Genomic DNA, 16,961 nt, shown 5'->3' with positions numbered 1-16,961 from the left:
AATATTAAAAACATTTGCCGAAATACAGTTGCCCGTGAGGGAAGCAGGAGTGGAAAAAGTAATAAAGCAATAGCTGATTATTTTATTTCTCTGCCAATGCGTCATATCAGAGGGGAGGGGAAGGGAAAAGGGGAGAGGGAGAAGAGGGATGGGATGTGAAGGACTGTTGGGGCAAAGTCGGCAGCTCGTGGAGGGGAATATCCCGTCCTCGAGGGGTCCCTCAGGACACTTCGTTCTGGATTTCAGGTGGGTTTGACTTCTAATCCACTGCCAGCAGATGTAGGTCTGAACAGGTCCCCAAAACTCACCTTGGCAGCAGCAACGGGGCCCATCCCCGTCCCCTCCACCCAGGAGCCAGTTCACCGTCACTGCATTTTAATATTTGAGTTCTTCCAAATTTTTTCCCTGGTGTGATTATTTCCATTTTAGGAGTTAGGGTGGAAGCAAGGCAGCAGCTCAGGAGAAGTGCTATTGAATGGATTTCTATGGATTGAATGCTAAAACTAATCCCACCCTCGGTGTGCCAGGCCCCACATCACCCCTCCAGTAACTGCGAGTTTCAATGTCTGCGAGCAACCAGCCAGATCCTCCGGATCCACATCAGCCATGAGGCATCCTGCAACCAGGAGGCTGGACTGGAGCAAACTCTTGGATGTAGATAAAACCTTGTTTTCACTTTAAAAATCATCAGTGGTGAATAGGTTACTGCAAAAGCAAAGGCAAGAACCCCTTGCTGGGTTTCATGGTGACACAGGGGCTGGAGAAGATCTGAGGAGAAATCCTGTGTTGCATGGTGAACCCTGGGGAAGGGCTGTGCCCCCAGAGGGGTCCTCAGTGCTGCCCCAGCTCTTCTGTGGCAAGGCAGCATCTAGGAAGTTGTGTTATTCCCGGGAGCTGCCTGCCCTGCTCTCCAGCAGAGAGCTCCAACAAAATAATTGCAAGAAAGGTGCAAACAGAGGAAAAGCAGTGACTGCAATCCTCTCACTCAATATTGAATTACTCCAGGCTGCGGGAGGGACAGAGATACCTCCCTTTAAAATCAAGAAAGTATTTCCTCTGGTGATGGAGGCTGGATAGCCAGCAAGGGACCAGGATAAACCATAATATACTAAAAATCCCAGGTGTGGTCCACCTCACTAAGAGCCAAGGAGAGTGCTGGGGCTGGCTGCTGCTGCCCATCTCTAAGCAAGGTGGGCCCTGGATGCTCCCTGCCCCACACTGAGGCTGATTTTCAGCATCCTGCTCACTTCAGGTCCTCCTTCCCTTCTGAGCAGGTGTGGGGAGGAGGAAAAAGCTGCAGCTTAAATGAGCAAGGGTCAGTACCTGCTGAGCCAGGTGCTGGGGGATTCTTTCCCCAGGGCAGGTAGAGTGGGGGGCAGGGGGACACCTTGTTCCAGTTGTTCCAGCCATGGGAAACGGGGATGTGTGCTCCTTCCCAGCTGGTGGCATGCAAACCGCTCTCCCAAGCAGGAAAAGCACTTCCAAGTGGCAGATATCCCATTCCGTGCACAACGGTGCTCCCGAGCCCCGCTGCAAATCCACAGGGCTCTTCCTGTCCGTGCTCTCCAGCCTGTAATTATCTTAAAGGCAACAATTAAAACTATTGAAACACATGTGATGGGTTTAGGGAGCATAGCTTGGCTAATCCCCACAAGCATCCCGGAGGAGCGGAAGCGAGGAGTTCCCAGGGTGCGGGTGCTTTGCCGGGCAGGTAGGGACCAAGTGGAGCTGCAGGGCATCAAGCTCAGGGTGAGGAGGTGCCAGCAGCCTGGTCCCCAGGCAGTGTGGGACCCCAGGAGTCACCCAGGTGGCAGTGACCAGGCTGTGGGAGCTGCAGGAGGGTCCCCCCGCTCCTCACCCCACCTCAACCCTTCCCAGGGTCACACAGAAAGTCAGTGAAAGAAAAGACCCCATCCTCAAAACCTTTTGTTCAAGCTCTGATTGCAAACTTCAATACCAAAATATTTCATCTTCCTTTTCCCGTGTCAGTCCAGGACTTGGTGCAGTGAGTCCTGCTCCATTCCCTGTGTCAGATACCAACATAAAGCCGTGTTCACACACAGCCCCTGCTCCCTTCCCCACCCTCTACTGCAGCATCACGCCCCTTGTTGCATTTCATGAGCAGAAAGTTCTGCAAATATCTGTGATGCTCTGTTTGATGAGTCCCAAGGCAAGAGCAGTGAGATAAAGAGTGAGGAATTGCATGAAATATCACTGAGCTCCTGTGCTCATCGCTTTTTAATTTACTTATTTTTCAGGAATCATTATTTTTGCTATTTTTCTGAAAGCATCACCCTCCTGGAACCATATTATATGCAATTTCCTACTCTGCTTTCTTTAAGAATTGGTTTCTAACCTGGACTAAAAGTGCTGAACCAGCTTTGGGAGCCTGAAAATGCAGAGAACTACAGAGAAAAAAGAGAACACAAACTCTTTGTTCTCAGTATCTCGTGATCTTAAAGTGCTCGGGGTGATCTCAGGGGTGTCAGGGCAAGGACAGAGCCACACAGGGCAGCTGCTGGCTGCTCTCCTTCCCAACCCTCTTGCTCCACTTTTCATCTCCCCCATACCACCTTCTTCTTTTGTGATACGGTGTTTTCAATATTCCTAGAATTTGCAAAATTTCTACATTTTCTTCTTCTCTCAAAACAGAAACACAATTTTAACCATTTGGACTAAAAGTAAGTAATTTTGCCTTTAAAATACCTTTTCTAAGGCTCTTTTCTTTTTCAGTTTCTGTTCAGAAGAAGCTTGTGTTTGCCAAAAAGAAAAAAATCTTTTGATACAATTCAAAGTCAAACTCCTTTTTAATTAAGTGTTTAATTTCTGAATGCTTACTTTATCTTTTTTTTTTCCTGCTTTTTCCATCTCATTTCTCATTTCTAAAATGTGAATAACTGGGAAAAATTCTCTTCTGAGCCACTTCTGTTGCTGCTGCCACCAACAGCCCCAAAGATGCTCCCAGCCCTGTGCTCCCCTCACCAGGGAGGGAGCCTGCAGAGTGCCCCAGAGCCCTTCCTGTGTTCCCAACTCCCTGTGGGCACCCAGCCAACTGCACCAAAATCACAGGACACACAGCCATGGAGCTGGGGGGGACAGAAGAACCCATGGCAAATCCAGCTTTGGGTTGATAGGACCCCCAAAGGGCTGTGGCTGTTTTATGAACTGTGTGAGGAGTTACCAAGGCAGAGGAGCATCACCTGGGGTGAGCAAAGTGCGGCGCTGCCCCAGATAGAGGATCCCCTCTCAGGCAGTGTGTGTGTCTTACATTCTCTGTGTATTTATTACACAAGTTCTACACATCTCAGGTTATAAATTACACAAATGCATAAGTAAATGCTTCCATTCACCAAAAAGAAGATGTATATGCAGCTGTTGAACACAGAAACTTTTCTCTTACGGCCCATCTCTGACCAAGGCATCCTCTGAGCAAGCTGCATCCTCCCCCACCACTCTCAATAAACTGCACAGGAGACAGCCAGTGTCTTTCCATGTATTTATTGATTAACATCAGCATTTCAGACAAGTGAAGCCCAGTGGCCTTTAAGGGCAGAAATAATTTGGGCTCAAGTGTCATTCAGTGCTGTGGGCACATGGCAAATTTTACTTGGAGGTTGCTTTCCATCACGTGAGCATCTGACATTTTATTTGCATTTCTAGAGGGCTTTAGTCTATTTTAAGCTGGGAAACGGAGAAAGCAGCAGGGCTGGTGGGAGCCCCAGTTTCCCTGAGCAGCAGACCCTCAGTTGGGAGATTAATACTGACCAGAGGATCAGCACAGGGATGGGGATTTACGGCAGTGCCTGTTTTTTCACCACAAGAGTGAAAAAAACTGGGGAAACTAAGAAGCAAGTGAGTGGGATGGAATCCTATCTCCAGATCCTCAGACTGAAATGTTCAAAAGGCAACAATGATGAATGCAGCAGTGATGTTCAGCAGCCTGTGTAGCCCAGAAATCAAACAAAGTGATCTCCTCTGCCTTTACTAATGTATGAAGCGGCAAGATCTTAAGGGCAAATAATCTTACTTTGATTGCAGGGCTGAGATCTTGGAAGTCACATTCCTTTAACTTCCTTGAGCTGGTTGCCTTTCCCGTGAAGGACATGCACAAGGTAGTGAGTTTTCAATGGAAACTGGTTTTGTCTCATTTTCCACTTCTCTCGTGTTACAAGGAAAGAAGTGCCGAGCTCCAGAGGCCTACCTGCCTCTTCCTATGCAGACAGAAAGGGCTGGGTGTCTGTGTTTAATTACAGCCTGAAAGAACTGCATTTAAAAGACAACAGAAAGCTATTTAATTAATACTTATCATTAGCACACATAGGAATGCCTAGCAGCAAATTGCAACAACAAAGCAATTCCTTTTTTCTTTTTTTTCCTTGCACTTTGGATAAATTAAAAAAATAGGAGTAAACAAATGATTTGCACCACATTTGAGATGACTTTTTACGGCGTGAGAGTAGTGGGATAGTGGGTATCACCTTAGGAGAGCAGATGTCTAAGAGCAGGCTTCTCCATCTCCAGTTTTTCAATCTCCAGCTCTCTTGGCCAAGAAGTTTATCTTCATCCATCCATCTCTCTTTCTATCTCAGCATTTACACTGGGCTTGTCCCCATGTCTGAGCGCCTACTTGTCTTCATACCTGTCCATAAATTACATGGGGCCCCTAGGGCATTATAAATAATAATTCAACTCCCAAACCTTCAGAACTGTTCTAAAGCATTGGCTTATAATTCACTACATTGTGGGCTCCTCCCAGCTCATAAATGGAGCAGAAGGACGTGACAGCCCAGTCAGTGGAGTAATTGCCTAAAGATCAATTCTTTGGGTGGCCACAAGCTGGAAGATGGGGATGGACATTGTGACAAAGCACAGGGGAAGGCTGGACTGCTCTGCTCGTGGGAAATAACTTCCTCACCCACAGCTCATTTGGGATTTTATATTCCTCTCAATTTTATCTCAGCTAGAGCAGTAGTCAGACAGTCATCCCATGTCCCCCTTTAATGAACAGATCTCTTAATGACACTATTAATGATTGGAGTGTTGAACCACAGCATGGCTCTGCTGATGGATGAAGTCTCCATGGAGCACAGAGGCAGATGGCTTAGAGGGTAGACCCCACATGTAGCTCAATAGATCCCAAACCACACCAGGACAGGCACCCCAATCCCTTGCTGGACATGCCAACTACAAGTGAGTTTGGCTCAGGGACAGCACGTTGCTTTGGTACATGTGAGTTACTGAGTAGAAACTCCAGTTGAGCCATGACCATATTCCTCTATCCCAACACGTTGCATCTCTATCCCAAGACATTACTTTCTCCTTGAGGTAGGGGCTAGGAACATGTCCCAGCCATGGCCCTCAGTGGGGGAACATGGGGTCCCCCATGGAGCATGGTCACTGGTTTGTGGGCATCACTGTCTCCTGGATCACATGGGTTGGATATGCTTGGGGTCAGGAAGCTGAAACTGGAATTTTTGCTGGAGAAAAGCAAGAGCAGTTGATGTATGAGATGAATTATTTGACAAGCTTGTCCTGGGTTCGTGATCAGCTCTGGAAGGTGTAGGACTAAAATATCACACGAAGCTGCGTGAGCATGTGAAGCTGCCAGAGCCTGCAGCTACCCATCAGTGTTGGGTGAGGAGGTACCACTTTCTGTGTGACTTTCCTCCCTCCATTTTCCATCTTTCCATCAAACCAGGCTGACCTTCCCTTTGAGCCAGAGACCCAAGGATGAGTGAGCAGAGCCCCAAGCACCAGTTCTGGGGACAGAGTGGGAGCTCCCAGTGTGAGAGCGGCCACAGATTCCATGGTCCCCGAGCAGGTTGTTGGACACAGCATGCCCACAGGGCCAGGTTCATTCCCACATCCCAGGCACTGGGCTGGCACACGTGGCTGTGCATCACCCTCTGTGAGAGCACAGCCCCCCTGCAAGCCAAGCCTATCTGTTCTCCCTCTGCCTTGGCTCCAGGCACGGAACAGGCTTTTCCTGCCATTCTTCTGCTCCAGAGATTGCAGAGAGAGTTTTCATAGTGTCTTGCCCCAAAAAAAAATCTGGTTTGGGCTGGGGAAGACATAGCATCCTCACTCCATAAGGGTATCCTCAGGGATGGTTGAGAATGAAACTTCTTTTCACCCTGCAACGAGGCTGGACCCTTTACTCATCCTACTGCTTCAGGGCACTGGGATGGGAACATGAATGTATTCCTCACACTTTCTGCTTGCAAAACACAACGGGATTTTGGCAGGCTGCAAGTCCAGCCCCACTCACCCCATCCTTCACATGATTCCCAGTGAGGGATTGGGGTCTTGTCCCATGCCCTCTTGCCCCCTCCTCTCACTCTGGTCCTGACCATTCAGCCAGGTCTGCAACCTCTCACTTGGATGCAGGACTGGGTGCAATTTCAGGCCTCTCCCCTCTATGATTAAGGGCTAGATTACAACTGGGCAGCCATCCCCTGCTGAGAACTGCCAGATTTGGGGAGGCAGCTGTTAAAGGCAGTGGGGTCCAATGAGTGAGTATAATAACTGCATCAATGAAATAGGAAGTTGATCACAGGGACCAAATGGGATTGGGAAGTTTCTTATTGCCACTGATGCCATGATGATTTTTTGCCTTTTCTACCTCTTATGCCTTTTATACCCTTTTACAACTTCTGTATTCTTGGTGGGTTTTGGCCTACATTCTTGGGCTTGTTTGTTCAGCTAGGAGACAAAACATTTTACAAGCTTCATAGTTAGGGATCAGTGTGCCCCAGACCCCAAGGTCCTCTCCAGAACACATTCTGTAAACTAAGATAGAACCATCCAGGGGAAGGTTCTTTGGGGCTCATTCAAGCCTCTCATTGGGGAATCTTTGATAGATGTGCTAATTAGTAAGACCTATAATGAAATACCAGATCTTTTGTGGGTGTACATGGAGGTGTGCATTGAGGTGCATTAGACCTGGACGTAGTGCACCTAAGGATCCTTAAAATAAATACTGAGGTAAAACCCCTTTTCCCCTTCTAATCGTGTTTGTCTCTTGATTTTAAGACCAGGAAAAGGCATCACCACCCTCAGTGACATCCTGCACCACCCCCAGTGCAAAGCCATCCTTTGGGGCAGGGTTACTTGTGAAGATGAAGCTGTTGCTTAAATAAGACACATTTTCTTGGTTTGGCTCTTCAAGCAGGGTGAATGATGTCCTCATGAAACATCATTCCTACATCCTACCACCATTTTCCTCCCAGCTGCTCGATCCATGCAAGTAGAGCTGTTAGCATCAAAAACATCCAAGTGCTGTGGTTTTTACATCATTCTCAGCTAAGCTGTTTCCCTCATCCCTGTTAAGTGGGATGGGGCAGCATCAGCCCCCACCCTGGAGGAGGCACAGGTCCCTCCTCTCCTGCAGGGTTTTGGTGGGATGGAAGGAGGTGGCACGGGGCCGGCTGTGCCGGAGGGAGCCCAGGAAAAGGCTGCCTGAGTGCCAGCAAGGCAGCCTGCAGCCCAGGCCAAACTTCCCACTCTTCCCGCATGTTCTGCAACATCCCAAGCTGAATCACTTCACAGAATTTACTTTTACCCAGTTAAATGCCACTAAACCTTCAGATTAATCCTCCCATTACGGGACTTCCTTTGATGTCAAAGGGGGAATTTCTTTTTTGATGGCAAAGGGGGATTTTTTCCCCCGGTGTAATTATTCACATTTTTTTCCCCCTTTTTTAGGTGCAAGAGATTCCTGCCAGATGCATGACTTGTGGAGGCAGCTCCCACGCAAGGTATTTATATATTTATATGCATATGATGAGAATGTGGTATTGAAAGACCTGAAGTTTCAGGCAGAAGATAAGGGGAATTTCCCATTTCCTACTTGTTACAGTGGAAGTTGCCTGGGAAGAGTCTGCAGCAGGACTAGGACCAAAAGCTGTAAGACACAGCACTGGAAAGTAGCTCTTTAAGATAAGCATGTGCAGGGAAAACATCTGCTATTTAACACTATCACAGAGCAAGTTTCAATACCTGGGAATGATCCCTGAAATTGCTTAAACCACAGGGATGGCTAAAGGAAATCCACTCCACTCTTGTATGCATTTCCTACTGAGCATCTTGGGTGCTATTGGGATTTTCTGGGCTGAACATCCTAGCACAGAGCCAGAATCACTAGATAATGCTCAAGAAGCAGGCAGCTGTGGGTAGTGCTAAGAAGGTTTTCTGTAACAGCCAGTAATGGTGGAACAGGCAGGTTTACTCAGAGTTTAAATCAGTTTTTGTGACTTATTAGGAAAAAGGGGATATAACTGCAGTGCTCTTTATTGAAAATGTTATGAGATAGTCCGTGTAATTCAACAGGGATGTGTATTCTTGCTAATAAATCATTGCATGGAGACTCCCAGCACAACACAGGGCTTTCCTGGGAGTGGAGAATGAGCCCTGGGAGGCATTGTCCAGCTGTGCCCAGTAGCTCAGGTCTGTGTGACTACCTGGCCGGTGTTCCCACCCTGCTCTGGGGTGCAAACTGACCCGCCTGTGCCTCCCACTGCTGCGCCACGGTTTCAATCCGGCCCCGGAGCACCTGTGCCCAGTCCCATCCCCGCTCCAGGGGAGTGGATCTGGTCTCCATTGCTGTTAGGGCAGTGATTTCAGGGGGGATCTGGGGAACCAGGTTGGCTCGGAGCACGGCATCCTGAAATTTGGCTGCAGAGGCTGGAGCCAAGCAACACCGGGGGATGCTGGAAAGGAAAGAAAAGCAAGAAAACTTAGGGTGTGAGCCAGCCCCGTGCTGGAGAGGCTGCAGGAACAAGGGCTCTCCCTACCTGTGTGGCTGTGAGTAGTGGTAGTGAGCAGCCACAGCAGAGTGGGGGCACAGCAGGTACTGGTTCTCCTCCCAGCAGCGTCTCATGGCTCCCACAATGTCCTCATCAGAGGCCGAGCACGATCCCAGGGTCTCGGAGAGCTGTGGGAAACAGGGAGGTTTGCACTGGGCATCACCACAGAAAACATTCCCAGCAGGGTTTGTGCCAGGCACACAGCAAAGCAGGTGGAAATAGGGAGGCTGGAGGATGGGTTTTCCCAGGGACTGAAGGAAAATGGGTTGCTGCTGCAGCTGAGAGATGAGGAACTGCTGGAAAAAAACCACAGGGATGGAGTGTGGGCAAGGGATTTCTATTCACAGGTGCTGTGAGTGTGGGTGAGCAGGAGCCAGGACTCAGCTCCTCAGCTTTGTGCTGCCATTTCCATGCTCTGAGGGAGCTTTTGAGGACTTGTAAAATCCACCTCACTGTAATAGCTCCTCTTGCTTTTAGTAATACCATTTTTTAGTATTTATCTTTCTGCAGCACAAACAGGAGTGGGCACTGGGCAAAGGCTGCTCTGTGAGGAACAGCACACGGGAAATTGGATAGGGAAAGGTAGGACTTTGCATCTGGCCCTCTCACAAATCAAATATTTGGTTTTCTCTTGTATCTCTCTCTCTGCTTTGTGTTTGTGCTCTCCTTTGCTGTAACAGTGAGGCTGAATTGCACCAAATTCAGCAGACCCACTCCCAAACACCCACTTTGTGCCAGCATCCACTGCATGATGCTTTGGTGCATGGCCAAGGATGGGGTAATTTCATATGCTACCTAAATAACTGCAGGCAATTTTTAAGTTAGTTTTGTGAAGAAAAAAGAGCCTGATTCAAAAATATATATAAAGGGGTTTTTAACATGTCCATGTACACACATTGATATAAAACTTCTGGTCTCACACTTAAATTTTTGGTTGGATACTCTCCACTATGATTTTTTATTCTGAAAATGAGTTGAAAACACCTGGTAACAGCAATTCTCCTTACACATATACGTGTACAGTGTTGTGTGTGTGAGGAACTGACCTTTCTGTGCAAATCCTCTGGCAGCTTCAGCCTTTTTGAGGTGTTGAATTGCTCCATCAGCATTTTTATCTGGCAGCTGTCAGAGCCCGAGAGCAGCCAGAGGATCCTCTCCACGTTGTAAGGCTCCTGGGATAACAAGGCAACAGGTGAGGAAATTCAAGCACCCATCCCAGGGGGAGAGCATCCCTGTGGATTCTCTGATGTCTCATCAGGGCTGAGGTCCCACTGCTGTGTTTTTCTTGGTGGAAGCCAGGGTGGGCTTTTTGTCTTCCTATGCTCACCTACATCCCAAGACAAGTCTTTGGGAACACAATGTCTTTTGAACTGCTGACCTGTCAGAGCAGTCTGACAGTGACCATCAGATTAAAACAGAAAATGAAGGGATGACTGATGAATCAACAGCACGACCACATCTGTACCATCGCCGTGAGGAGCCCAGGCTAATAACACACTGTGTTTTGGAGAACCAGAAATATCCAGCTGTTTACTCAGTGTTGCAGATGCTGCTGTGAGTCATGAAGCTCCTGTGTGACTTAATGAGACAGCCAGCTCGCTGCAGGGCTGGCTGCTAATCTTCATGGACTTATAGGGCACATATAGGGCCTGACTGGCCTATATGGCTGTGTAGCAATCAGCATTGCAACACTGCAGCAGAACTCTGTGCAAGACCATACAGGAGGGTCCCAAACCAATTTTTCTTTGCCCCATCTCATACCTGCATGTTTACAAGCACCAAGTAGCATTCATCCAGGTGGTTTGGCTGAGATACCTTGTAGGGACAGACAGGACAAGGGGCACCAACTTACAGAGTCCTCATCTCACCTCCTGGTTGCTGGGTTTGGATGAACTCTTCATAACTTTTAGCAGCTGTGACCTTTTGTCAGTCCATCCTGTCCTACCTTGTCGAGTCATCAGGACTTACTCAGCCTTTTGTGTCCTTATCTGGGTGTCTTATGGCCCCAGTTCTGTTCTTCATCTTCCCACCATCGTCTCCCAGAGCCTTCAGCCTCTAATCTTCAGTCTAGTCTGGGTGTAGCCTGCCCTTTGCTCTAGGCTGTCCCCTAGTTTAGGCTGTCCTGAGAAGATACAGGTCAGTATGCCTGGACTTCCATGACCTGCTCCTGGAGGGGCCTCCAACACTGTGCTCCTGACACCCCTTCTCCTGTCCTTCTTTCTGCTACTCCTACATCCTTCCCACATTTCCCCTTCATCCTTCATTCCCAGCAGCCTTATGGCTTCCATTACAGATCACTGTGTTGACACCAGAAAGTCAAACTGGGCCAGGACACTGGTGCAAGTACTGGCCTTACCATCTAAGTAAGGCTTTTACTTCTGTCCCATGCCACCAGAGCTCTCCAGGAGAACACTGGGGCCCAGTTTGGAGGACAGGTCATGGTGGGAACAGAGTTTGGGCATGTGGGCATGAGCTGTGTCGTGCTTCCTGACCTTAGGGACAGAGACCAGCCCCTGCTTTGCTTTAGGTGCTGCAAAGACACAGCATCAGCTGTGATTGTCCTGGGATTGCCCTCACGAAGCTCATCCACACCAGACTTTCTGCTTCACCTTCAACTCTTCAGGCAGCATCTAACAGGAAAGTTTTCTCTGCTTTACCTTAGTCTGCAGAAGCAGCAACCTAAAGAGGCTGTGGCATTCTTCATCCTTGAAGGTTTCCAACACCCAAATGGACAAAGCCCTGAGCATTCTTGTCTGACCTCAAGGCTTACCCTGCTTTAAACAGGTCCCAAACAGAGACCTCCTGAATTCCCCTCCAGAGCAAATGGTCTATTTAGCTATGGAAATATTGGCATGGATGCTTCAGATGTGAGCTGAACAGAGATGTCCCATGCAGCCATGGAGAGGGATATGCAGGGGGATACACTCATCCAGCTCCTCAGGAACCTCAGGGAATCTGCTCACCTGACTGCCTGCCCCCATGATCCCAAAGTCTGGCACCTGCTGACCAGTGTTGCTGAAGGGAGATGGGCTGAGAGAGGAGCCCAGTTATCCCTGGAGCTCTGAGGAGCCCCACAAGTTCCTGGCTTGGGAGGAAGGCCAAGCTGCAGAGTGTAGCATGGTGATGGGGGCATACGGACTTATGACTGCAAAGCATGGCAGTCCCTCCAGGCTCCCAGGTCTGCCCAGTGTGTTTGAACAGCTTTTAGAAAATCCAGGTAGCTTAAGGCCACAGAGATACAACACCAAGGGTTTCCCACTTTGGTCACTTGTTTGGAAGCAGATCCAATCCTTGGGGATCAGAGGGTGGGAGTGAAACAAGAGGTATTAGTTTTTTGTTTTTTGTAGTTAGTTATTTGTTTTCTGTACCTCCATGACTTTTCTTTCTGAGGCCTTGCCCTGCCTGCTGAGACTTGTTTTGCTCTGACCAAGCTGCAGACAGCCACAAATGAGGCATTTCTTCTGGACTTCCCTACCTTCTTCCTGGTCTCTTCTCTCACTCTTGGTGGAGCCTTTCAGAAGCATCAACAAAACCCTTGAGACATGATGGCATTTTTAGTTCTCTAGTTGTCACATGTTGTGAAAATGTCCCTCTCTTGCTAAGCTTGCACAGAACAAATCCCTGGAAACCCAGCACTCAACAATGAAGATCAGAAAGTCAAGCCCTGAAAAGTGAGGGGGAAGGTGTTTGGTCTATCTCAGCTCAGCAGTCTGTAGCATGAGTGGTCAATATGAATCACACCTCCTAATGCATCATCAAGTGGCAGCAGGTGGAACGCAGTAAAAGATTTAAAAAATACAATATTTGCTATTTTTGCATTTTGGCCAGTTCACTACACACCTGGATATCCATGGCTGGTGCTAACGTAGCCTTCACGCTCTCTGCCAGTGAGAAATCTCCATGTTGAACAGTCCTATGAATGATGTCATTGCTGTTCACCACAGCAACAAGCCGAATTGGGAGACCCATCTTCTGGGCAATGCAGCCAGCTAGAGAAAAAGAGTGAAAATACACATGTGCTTGATGAAGAAACACTCAAAGGAGATTTAGCAAAGAAGTCCTTGTACAAATTGATTGAGCATCCAGTTCAGAAGCAGACACAAATTATATTCCCTAGTAGACTCTGAGAAATCTGAGTTCAGTGGTTTGGTAGAGCACAGATTATAAAATCCAGGGATGGAATGCTCCACCTGCCATTGAAGACAGACCCTTGCTCATCTCCACTTTTGTGGATGGATTGGCAGGGGACCAACAGCTCAGAGAGCTGCCAGGCAAGCAGGAGAGAAGAAGATTTTGGGCTTTTGCCTCTCTGATGGGCAGCCTGGAAGAGCAGTGAATATATCAAATCCTTTATTGCTTTCATAAGACAGTTCTACACCTATTTTGGGACTGAGGCAATCAAGACTCTCATTCAGAAGGCCAGATTATGCAATTAAGAGTGGTTCTCCTGACCACGCACTACCACACAAACCAGAGGAGGACCAGGCAGGACTCCACACCTCTGTTAATGTCTCACTTAAGAAATCAGAGCCACAGTATTTCCCCTCTTTTCTGCATCAAACGCATTCTGTCCTCTCCTAATGTGCCCATCCTCAAGATAGTTACAGTCATCATCAAAGGGTGGTTTGGGTTTTTCTGCACCTTGCAAATCATCAGTGACACCTAAATTGAGTAATAACCAGACATGAGTAATAAAATATAAGTGGTTCTGAAGAAATCCTACCAGAGAGTGGGTGTTTTAATAAATAGCAATAGCCAGTATCTGCAAAGTGCTTTTGGTCCACAGATCACAGCATTCTCTCTCTCTTATCTAACCCATCTTTTTTTTTCCCTTTACCCGTGATATTTCCTCCTCCTCCCGTTGGCACAACAATTTCCACCACTGGCAGCAGGGTGGTATCCAGGGATGGGGCACATTGAAAGTAAGCATAGAAGTAGTGAGCAATCTGCACCATAATCCTGGACCAATTGATGGAATTCAAGCTCATCAGGTTGTGTTTTCCAGCAAAATTGACATCAGCAAACAGTTCCTTGATCGGCTCATCGATTTCATCACTGTTCCCATGAGCTGCCAAAAGGAGAAAGGAAAGATGAGATCTGCCAGCAGCAGTGCATCAGGCACAAGGTATTTATGCTCAGAAATAGGCTTGGTCTCAAGCCCTGGGGTTTGCTGTGGCCAGGAGTGTCCCGAGCTGCCCGTCTGCCTTGGGGGCTGTACAAACCAGGGGGTGCTGAGTGGCACCCCGTGGAGGTCAGGAGGTGTCTGCAGACATGGCACTCTGGGCTCTTGCTTCCACCAAATATATACTTGACAGGAAGGCAAACACTGCATCCCCTCGTGAGATGCCAAGGTGAGACCTGGCTGAGCAGAGGAGTCCATGGGAGCTCAAGCAGCTCAAGCAGCCTGTGGTGATGCCAATCTGTGGGGATGGCATGCCTGCAGCTCAATTTTATCTTATCTCTCTCTCCACAGCATGGTGGTAGGGGATGGATCACCCATGAAGGTGAGAGGACAGAGGGAAGGAGTGACTAAACCCTTTTAGCAACAAAAATTTGTGCTGAATTTAGTGCAGCCAAATACCAACCACCTGCATGGAGGCAACTCTGATCTGTGGCCAGGAGAAAAGGAAGCCTTAAACTTCTTGGTCGTCAAAGGGGGGATGAACATCCTGCAGCCCGCCAGGTCATTGCCATCACCATGCCCAAACATGTTAGCCAGATGTCTGGGCATGGTGATGGCAATGACCTGGCTGGCTGCAGCTGCTAAAGCTGCAAATCCTACTGAGTAGCCCCATCGGACTTTTAGGGTCAAGGTTTTGACACAGCGAGGCCATAAAGAGGACAGACAGTCTGAACAGCAGTGCCAACCAGCAAAGACGTGGACGTTGTCTTCAATGACGGTGGTCATCTGAAGTTCCTGTATCTGGGTGCAGAACCCCTTGGGCAGCAGTACAAAGATGTCCACGTTCTTCTGCCCTCTCACACTCTCGATGGCCGAGCTCCCTGTGTCCCCTGAAGTCCCTGTTTCGAAGTGAGGAAGCACCAAGAAAAGCAAAAAATTGCTGTGTCACTCAAACCTGCATCATTGCACTTTAAGAAAAAGATGCAGAGATGCTCCATGAGATATTTTTGGCCAGAGCAGCCACCTTGGCATTGCCTGGAGATTATGAGGCAATACCACCCTTGGGCATCTTTGGGGAGGGCTGTGGGATGATGGCTCTCAAGGTAAAGGCCTGTCGAGGAACCTTAGCCCCAAGGAGTCATACTCACCCACCAGAATATTGACATGCTTCTGCTTTTTCTCCAAGAAGTACTGTAAAAACTGCCCTGTGCAGGACAAGGACAGGTCCTTAAATGCATAAGTAACACCATGCCAGAGCTCCAAAACATTCAGCCCATCTTTCAGCCTGGACAGATGCACGACATCCTTGTGTCTGAATCTGCTGAAGGCCCTGTCGATCAACTCTAAAGGGAAAATGGTTAAATGGCCTGTTAGATTGGGTAGAGGAGTGTTTTTCTCACCCATGGCTTCATGCATCTGTGCTCTTTGTGCTCCTGGGTACCTTTCTGCACAACCAAAGACTCTCAGTTGCTGGTGCAGTGACAGATATCCAGCAAGTTATTTGTAGTTATTAGGAGTGAATCAGCTGAGCTTAATGGTGTTTGATAACTCTGTGCTAAGTAATCCCAGGTGACATGCCACACAATCAGAATACTGTATTAAAACATAAAATACAGGAAAGCCGAGTTTTATCTCAATGTGCCGTTGAGACAGAGGTTGCAGCTGCCCTCTGGTGGAAGTGATAGCTCGTAAGTGTTAAAAACATTAAAAAACAGATCTCAAGGCAAGCATGAAGCAGCAGAAAGCCCTAGAGGGAGCCCCAGCAGCGAACAGGGCCACAACATCAGCTTGTTGCAGTCACCAGAACCCCCATTTATTCACAGGGGACACCTTTTCCACTAGTGCCAGCAAGGTGCCAGAGGAGAAGAGGGCACGGAAAGGAGCAGGGAATGGTGGAGCAGGGAATGGTGCAGCAGGCTCCATTCTCTGAGGGCTGCAAAGAGGATGGGGGGAAGGCAGGCAGATGCATCCAAACCCCCCAAACCCTCGTGCACATCCCTGCGAGCATCTCCCCACTCAGCTCACCATGGAGTGCGTTCCGCGGGACCAGCTCGGCCGGGATGAAGAGGGAGCACAGCTCCTTGACCAGCCCAGGGTAGGAGAGGCTGCTCCACCTTCGCAGGGTGTCCCTGTCCAGCGAGGGGATGCACTGGGGCATGAAGAGGCCCCCATCGGGCGCGTAGCCAGACAAAAGGGCTCCCTCAAAGTTCACGGCCCTGGCGCCTCCCCGTGTGCTGACGTATTCCATGGCTGCTGGGGAGGCACCACGGTCACTGCCAGGAACCCAGAGCACCCCCACGCCAAGAACAGGCCCTCATCTCCAAAACTTCCCCCATGGACAGACGGAACTCCCCAGCAAACAAACCACCTCGTCCCACAGGGAGCTGGAGCAGCCGGGCTCAGTGGAGCGCACACAGCATTTTGCAGGAGGTGGAAATGCTGCCTGGGATTTGGGCCAAGTTTCGAGCCTCCTTGTCCCTCTTTCCCTCCACCCAGCCCAGGGAGACATTTCCCCCCTGAGGAAAAGCCCTGGCGGCACAGCAGTCGCTTCACAAGCACGTCATGTCCCTTTGTGGGCTGTTTGCAGAAGCCGGAGCTTTAAATTCAAGAAAAATGAAAAAAAGTAAATAAAAGGAAATCACTGTATTTTTAGAGGAAGCCGATTTTGTTCAAAGGGGTTAAACTAAGGACAGGATTTGACGCAGTGTAGGAAGGGCTGAGCTAAATCCTCCGGATTCACGCAAATCCCACCGAGCGGCCGCCGGCGCTGCTGACAGAGGCCTTTTCTCCCCCTGGCCCCCTGAACCCCCTCAGCTGTGCCCACCTCAGGCGCTTGGGCCGACGCCGCAGCCCCTCAGCACGGCTCAGCGCGGTGGGGAAGTGGCCAGACAACCTCCGGCCACTGCTTCCAGCCCGGCCACCTTTTGTGCTCACAGAAAACTTGTCCCCGCTGCCGCCCGCCAATGTTCCCGGGGCCTGCACCCAGCCTGGGAACGGGAATATGAGGGAGAGACGGAGCCCAGCTGCTCCTGCTG

The 16,961-nt window shown here is 49.1% G+C and overlaps 1 protein-coding gene across 2 annotated transcripts; it reads right to left on the bottom strand.

Annotated features, from left to right (window-relative positions):
* Positions 1 to 8,271: 8,271 nt before the first annotated feature.
* THNSL2 (threonine synthase like 2) lies at positions 8,272 to 16,961 on the bottom strand. Of its 2 annotated transcripts, XM_069014736.1 has the most exons (9): positions 16,751 to 16,961; positions 15,952 to 16,176; positions 15,075 to 15,269; positions 14,673 to 14,825; positions 13,642 to 13,872; positions 12,645 to 12,793; positions 9,851 to 9,976; positions 8,793 to 8,932; positions 8,272 to 8,708 (listed from the first exon to the last, which is right to left on the bottom strand). In XM_069014736.1, the coding sequence occupies exons 2-9, from the start codon at positions 16,172 to 16,174 to the stop codon at positions 8,456 to 8,458; spliced, it is 1,470 nt and encodes a 489-aa protein (XP_068870837.1). In that variant the 5' UTR covers positions 16,175 to 16,176; positions 16,751 to 16,961; the 3' UTR covers positions 8,272 to 8,455. The 2 variants fall into 2 exon arrangements, with proteins under 2 accessions (XP_068870837.1, XP_068870839.1); XM_069014738.1 differs by lacking the exon at positions 16,751 to 16,961 and having other exon boundaries at positions 15,952 to 16,613.

This window comes from Aphelocoma coerulescens, chromosome 4 (genome assembly GCF_041296385.1).
Source record: "Aphelocoma coerulescens isolate FSJ_1873_10779 chromosome 4, UR_Acoe_1.0, whole genome shotgun sequence".
Taxonomy (NCBI): domain Eukaryota; kingdom Metazoa; phylum Chordata; class Aves; order Passeriformes; family Corvidae; genus Aphelocoma; species Aphelocoma coerulescens.
Note: the sequence above shows the minus strand (reverse complement) of the source record. Positions and strands in the feature narration are given on the sequence as shown.

Bases quoted from the DNA above. Each gene is read 5' to 3' on its own strand.
- THNSL2 (XM_069014736.1), bottom strand. From the start codon at position 16,174: ATGGAATACGTCAGCACACGGGGAGGCGCCAGGGCCGTGAACTTTGAG. The intron at 15,270-15,951 runs GTGAGCTGAGTG...TTTTCCCTTTAG, and splicing joins CCCGCGGAACGCACTCCATG to AGTTGATCGACAGGGCCTTC. The intron at 14,826-15,074 runs GTGAGTATGACT...ACTTCGAAACAG, and splicing joins GCATGTCAATATTCTGGTGG to GGACTTCAGGGGACACAGGG.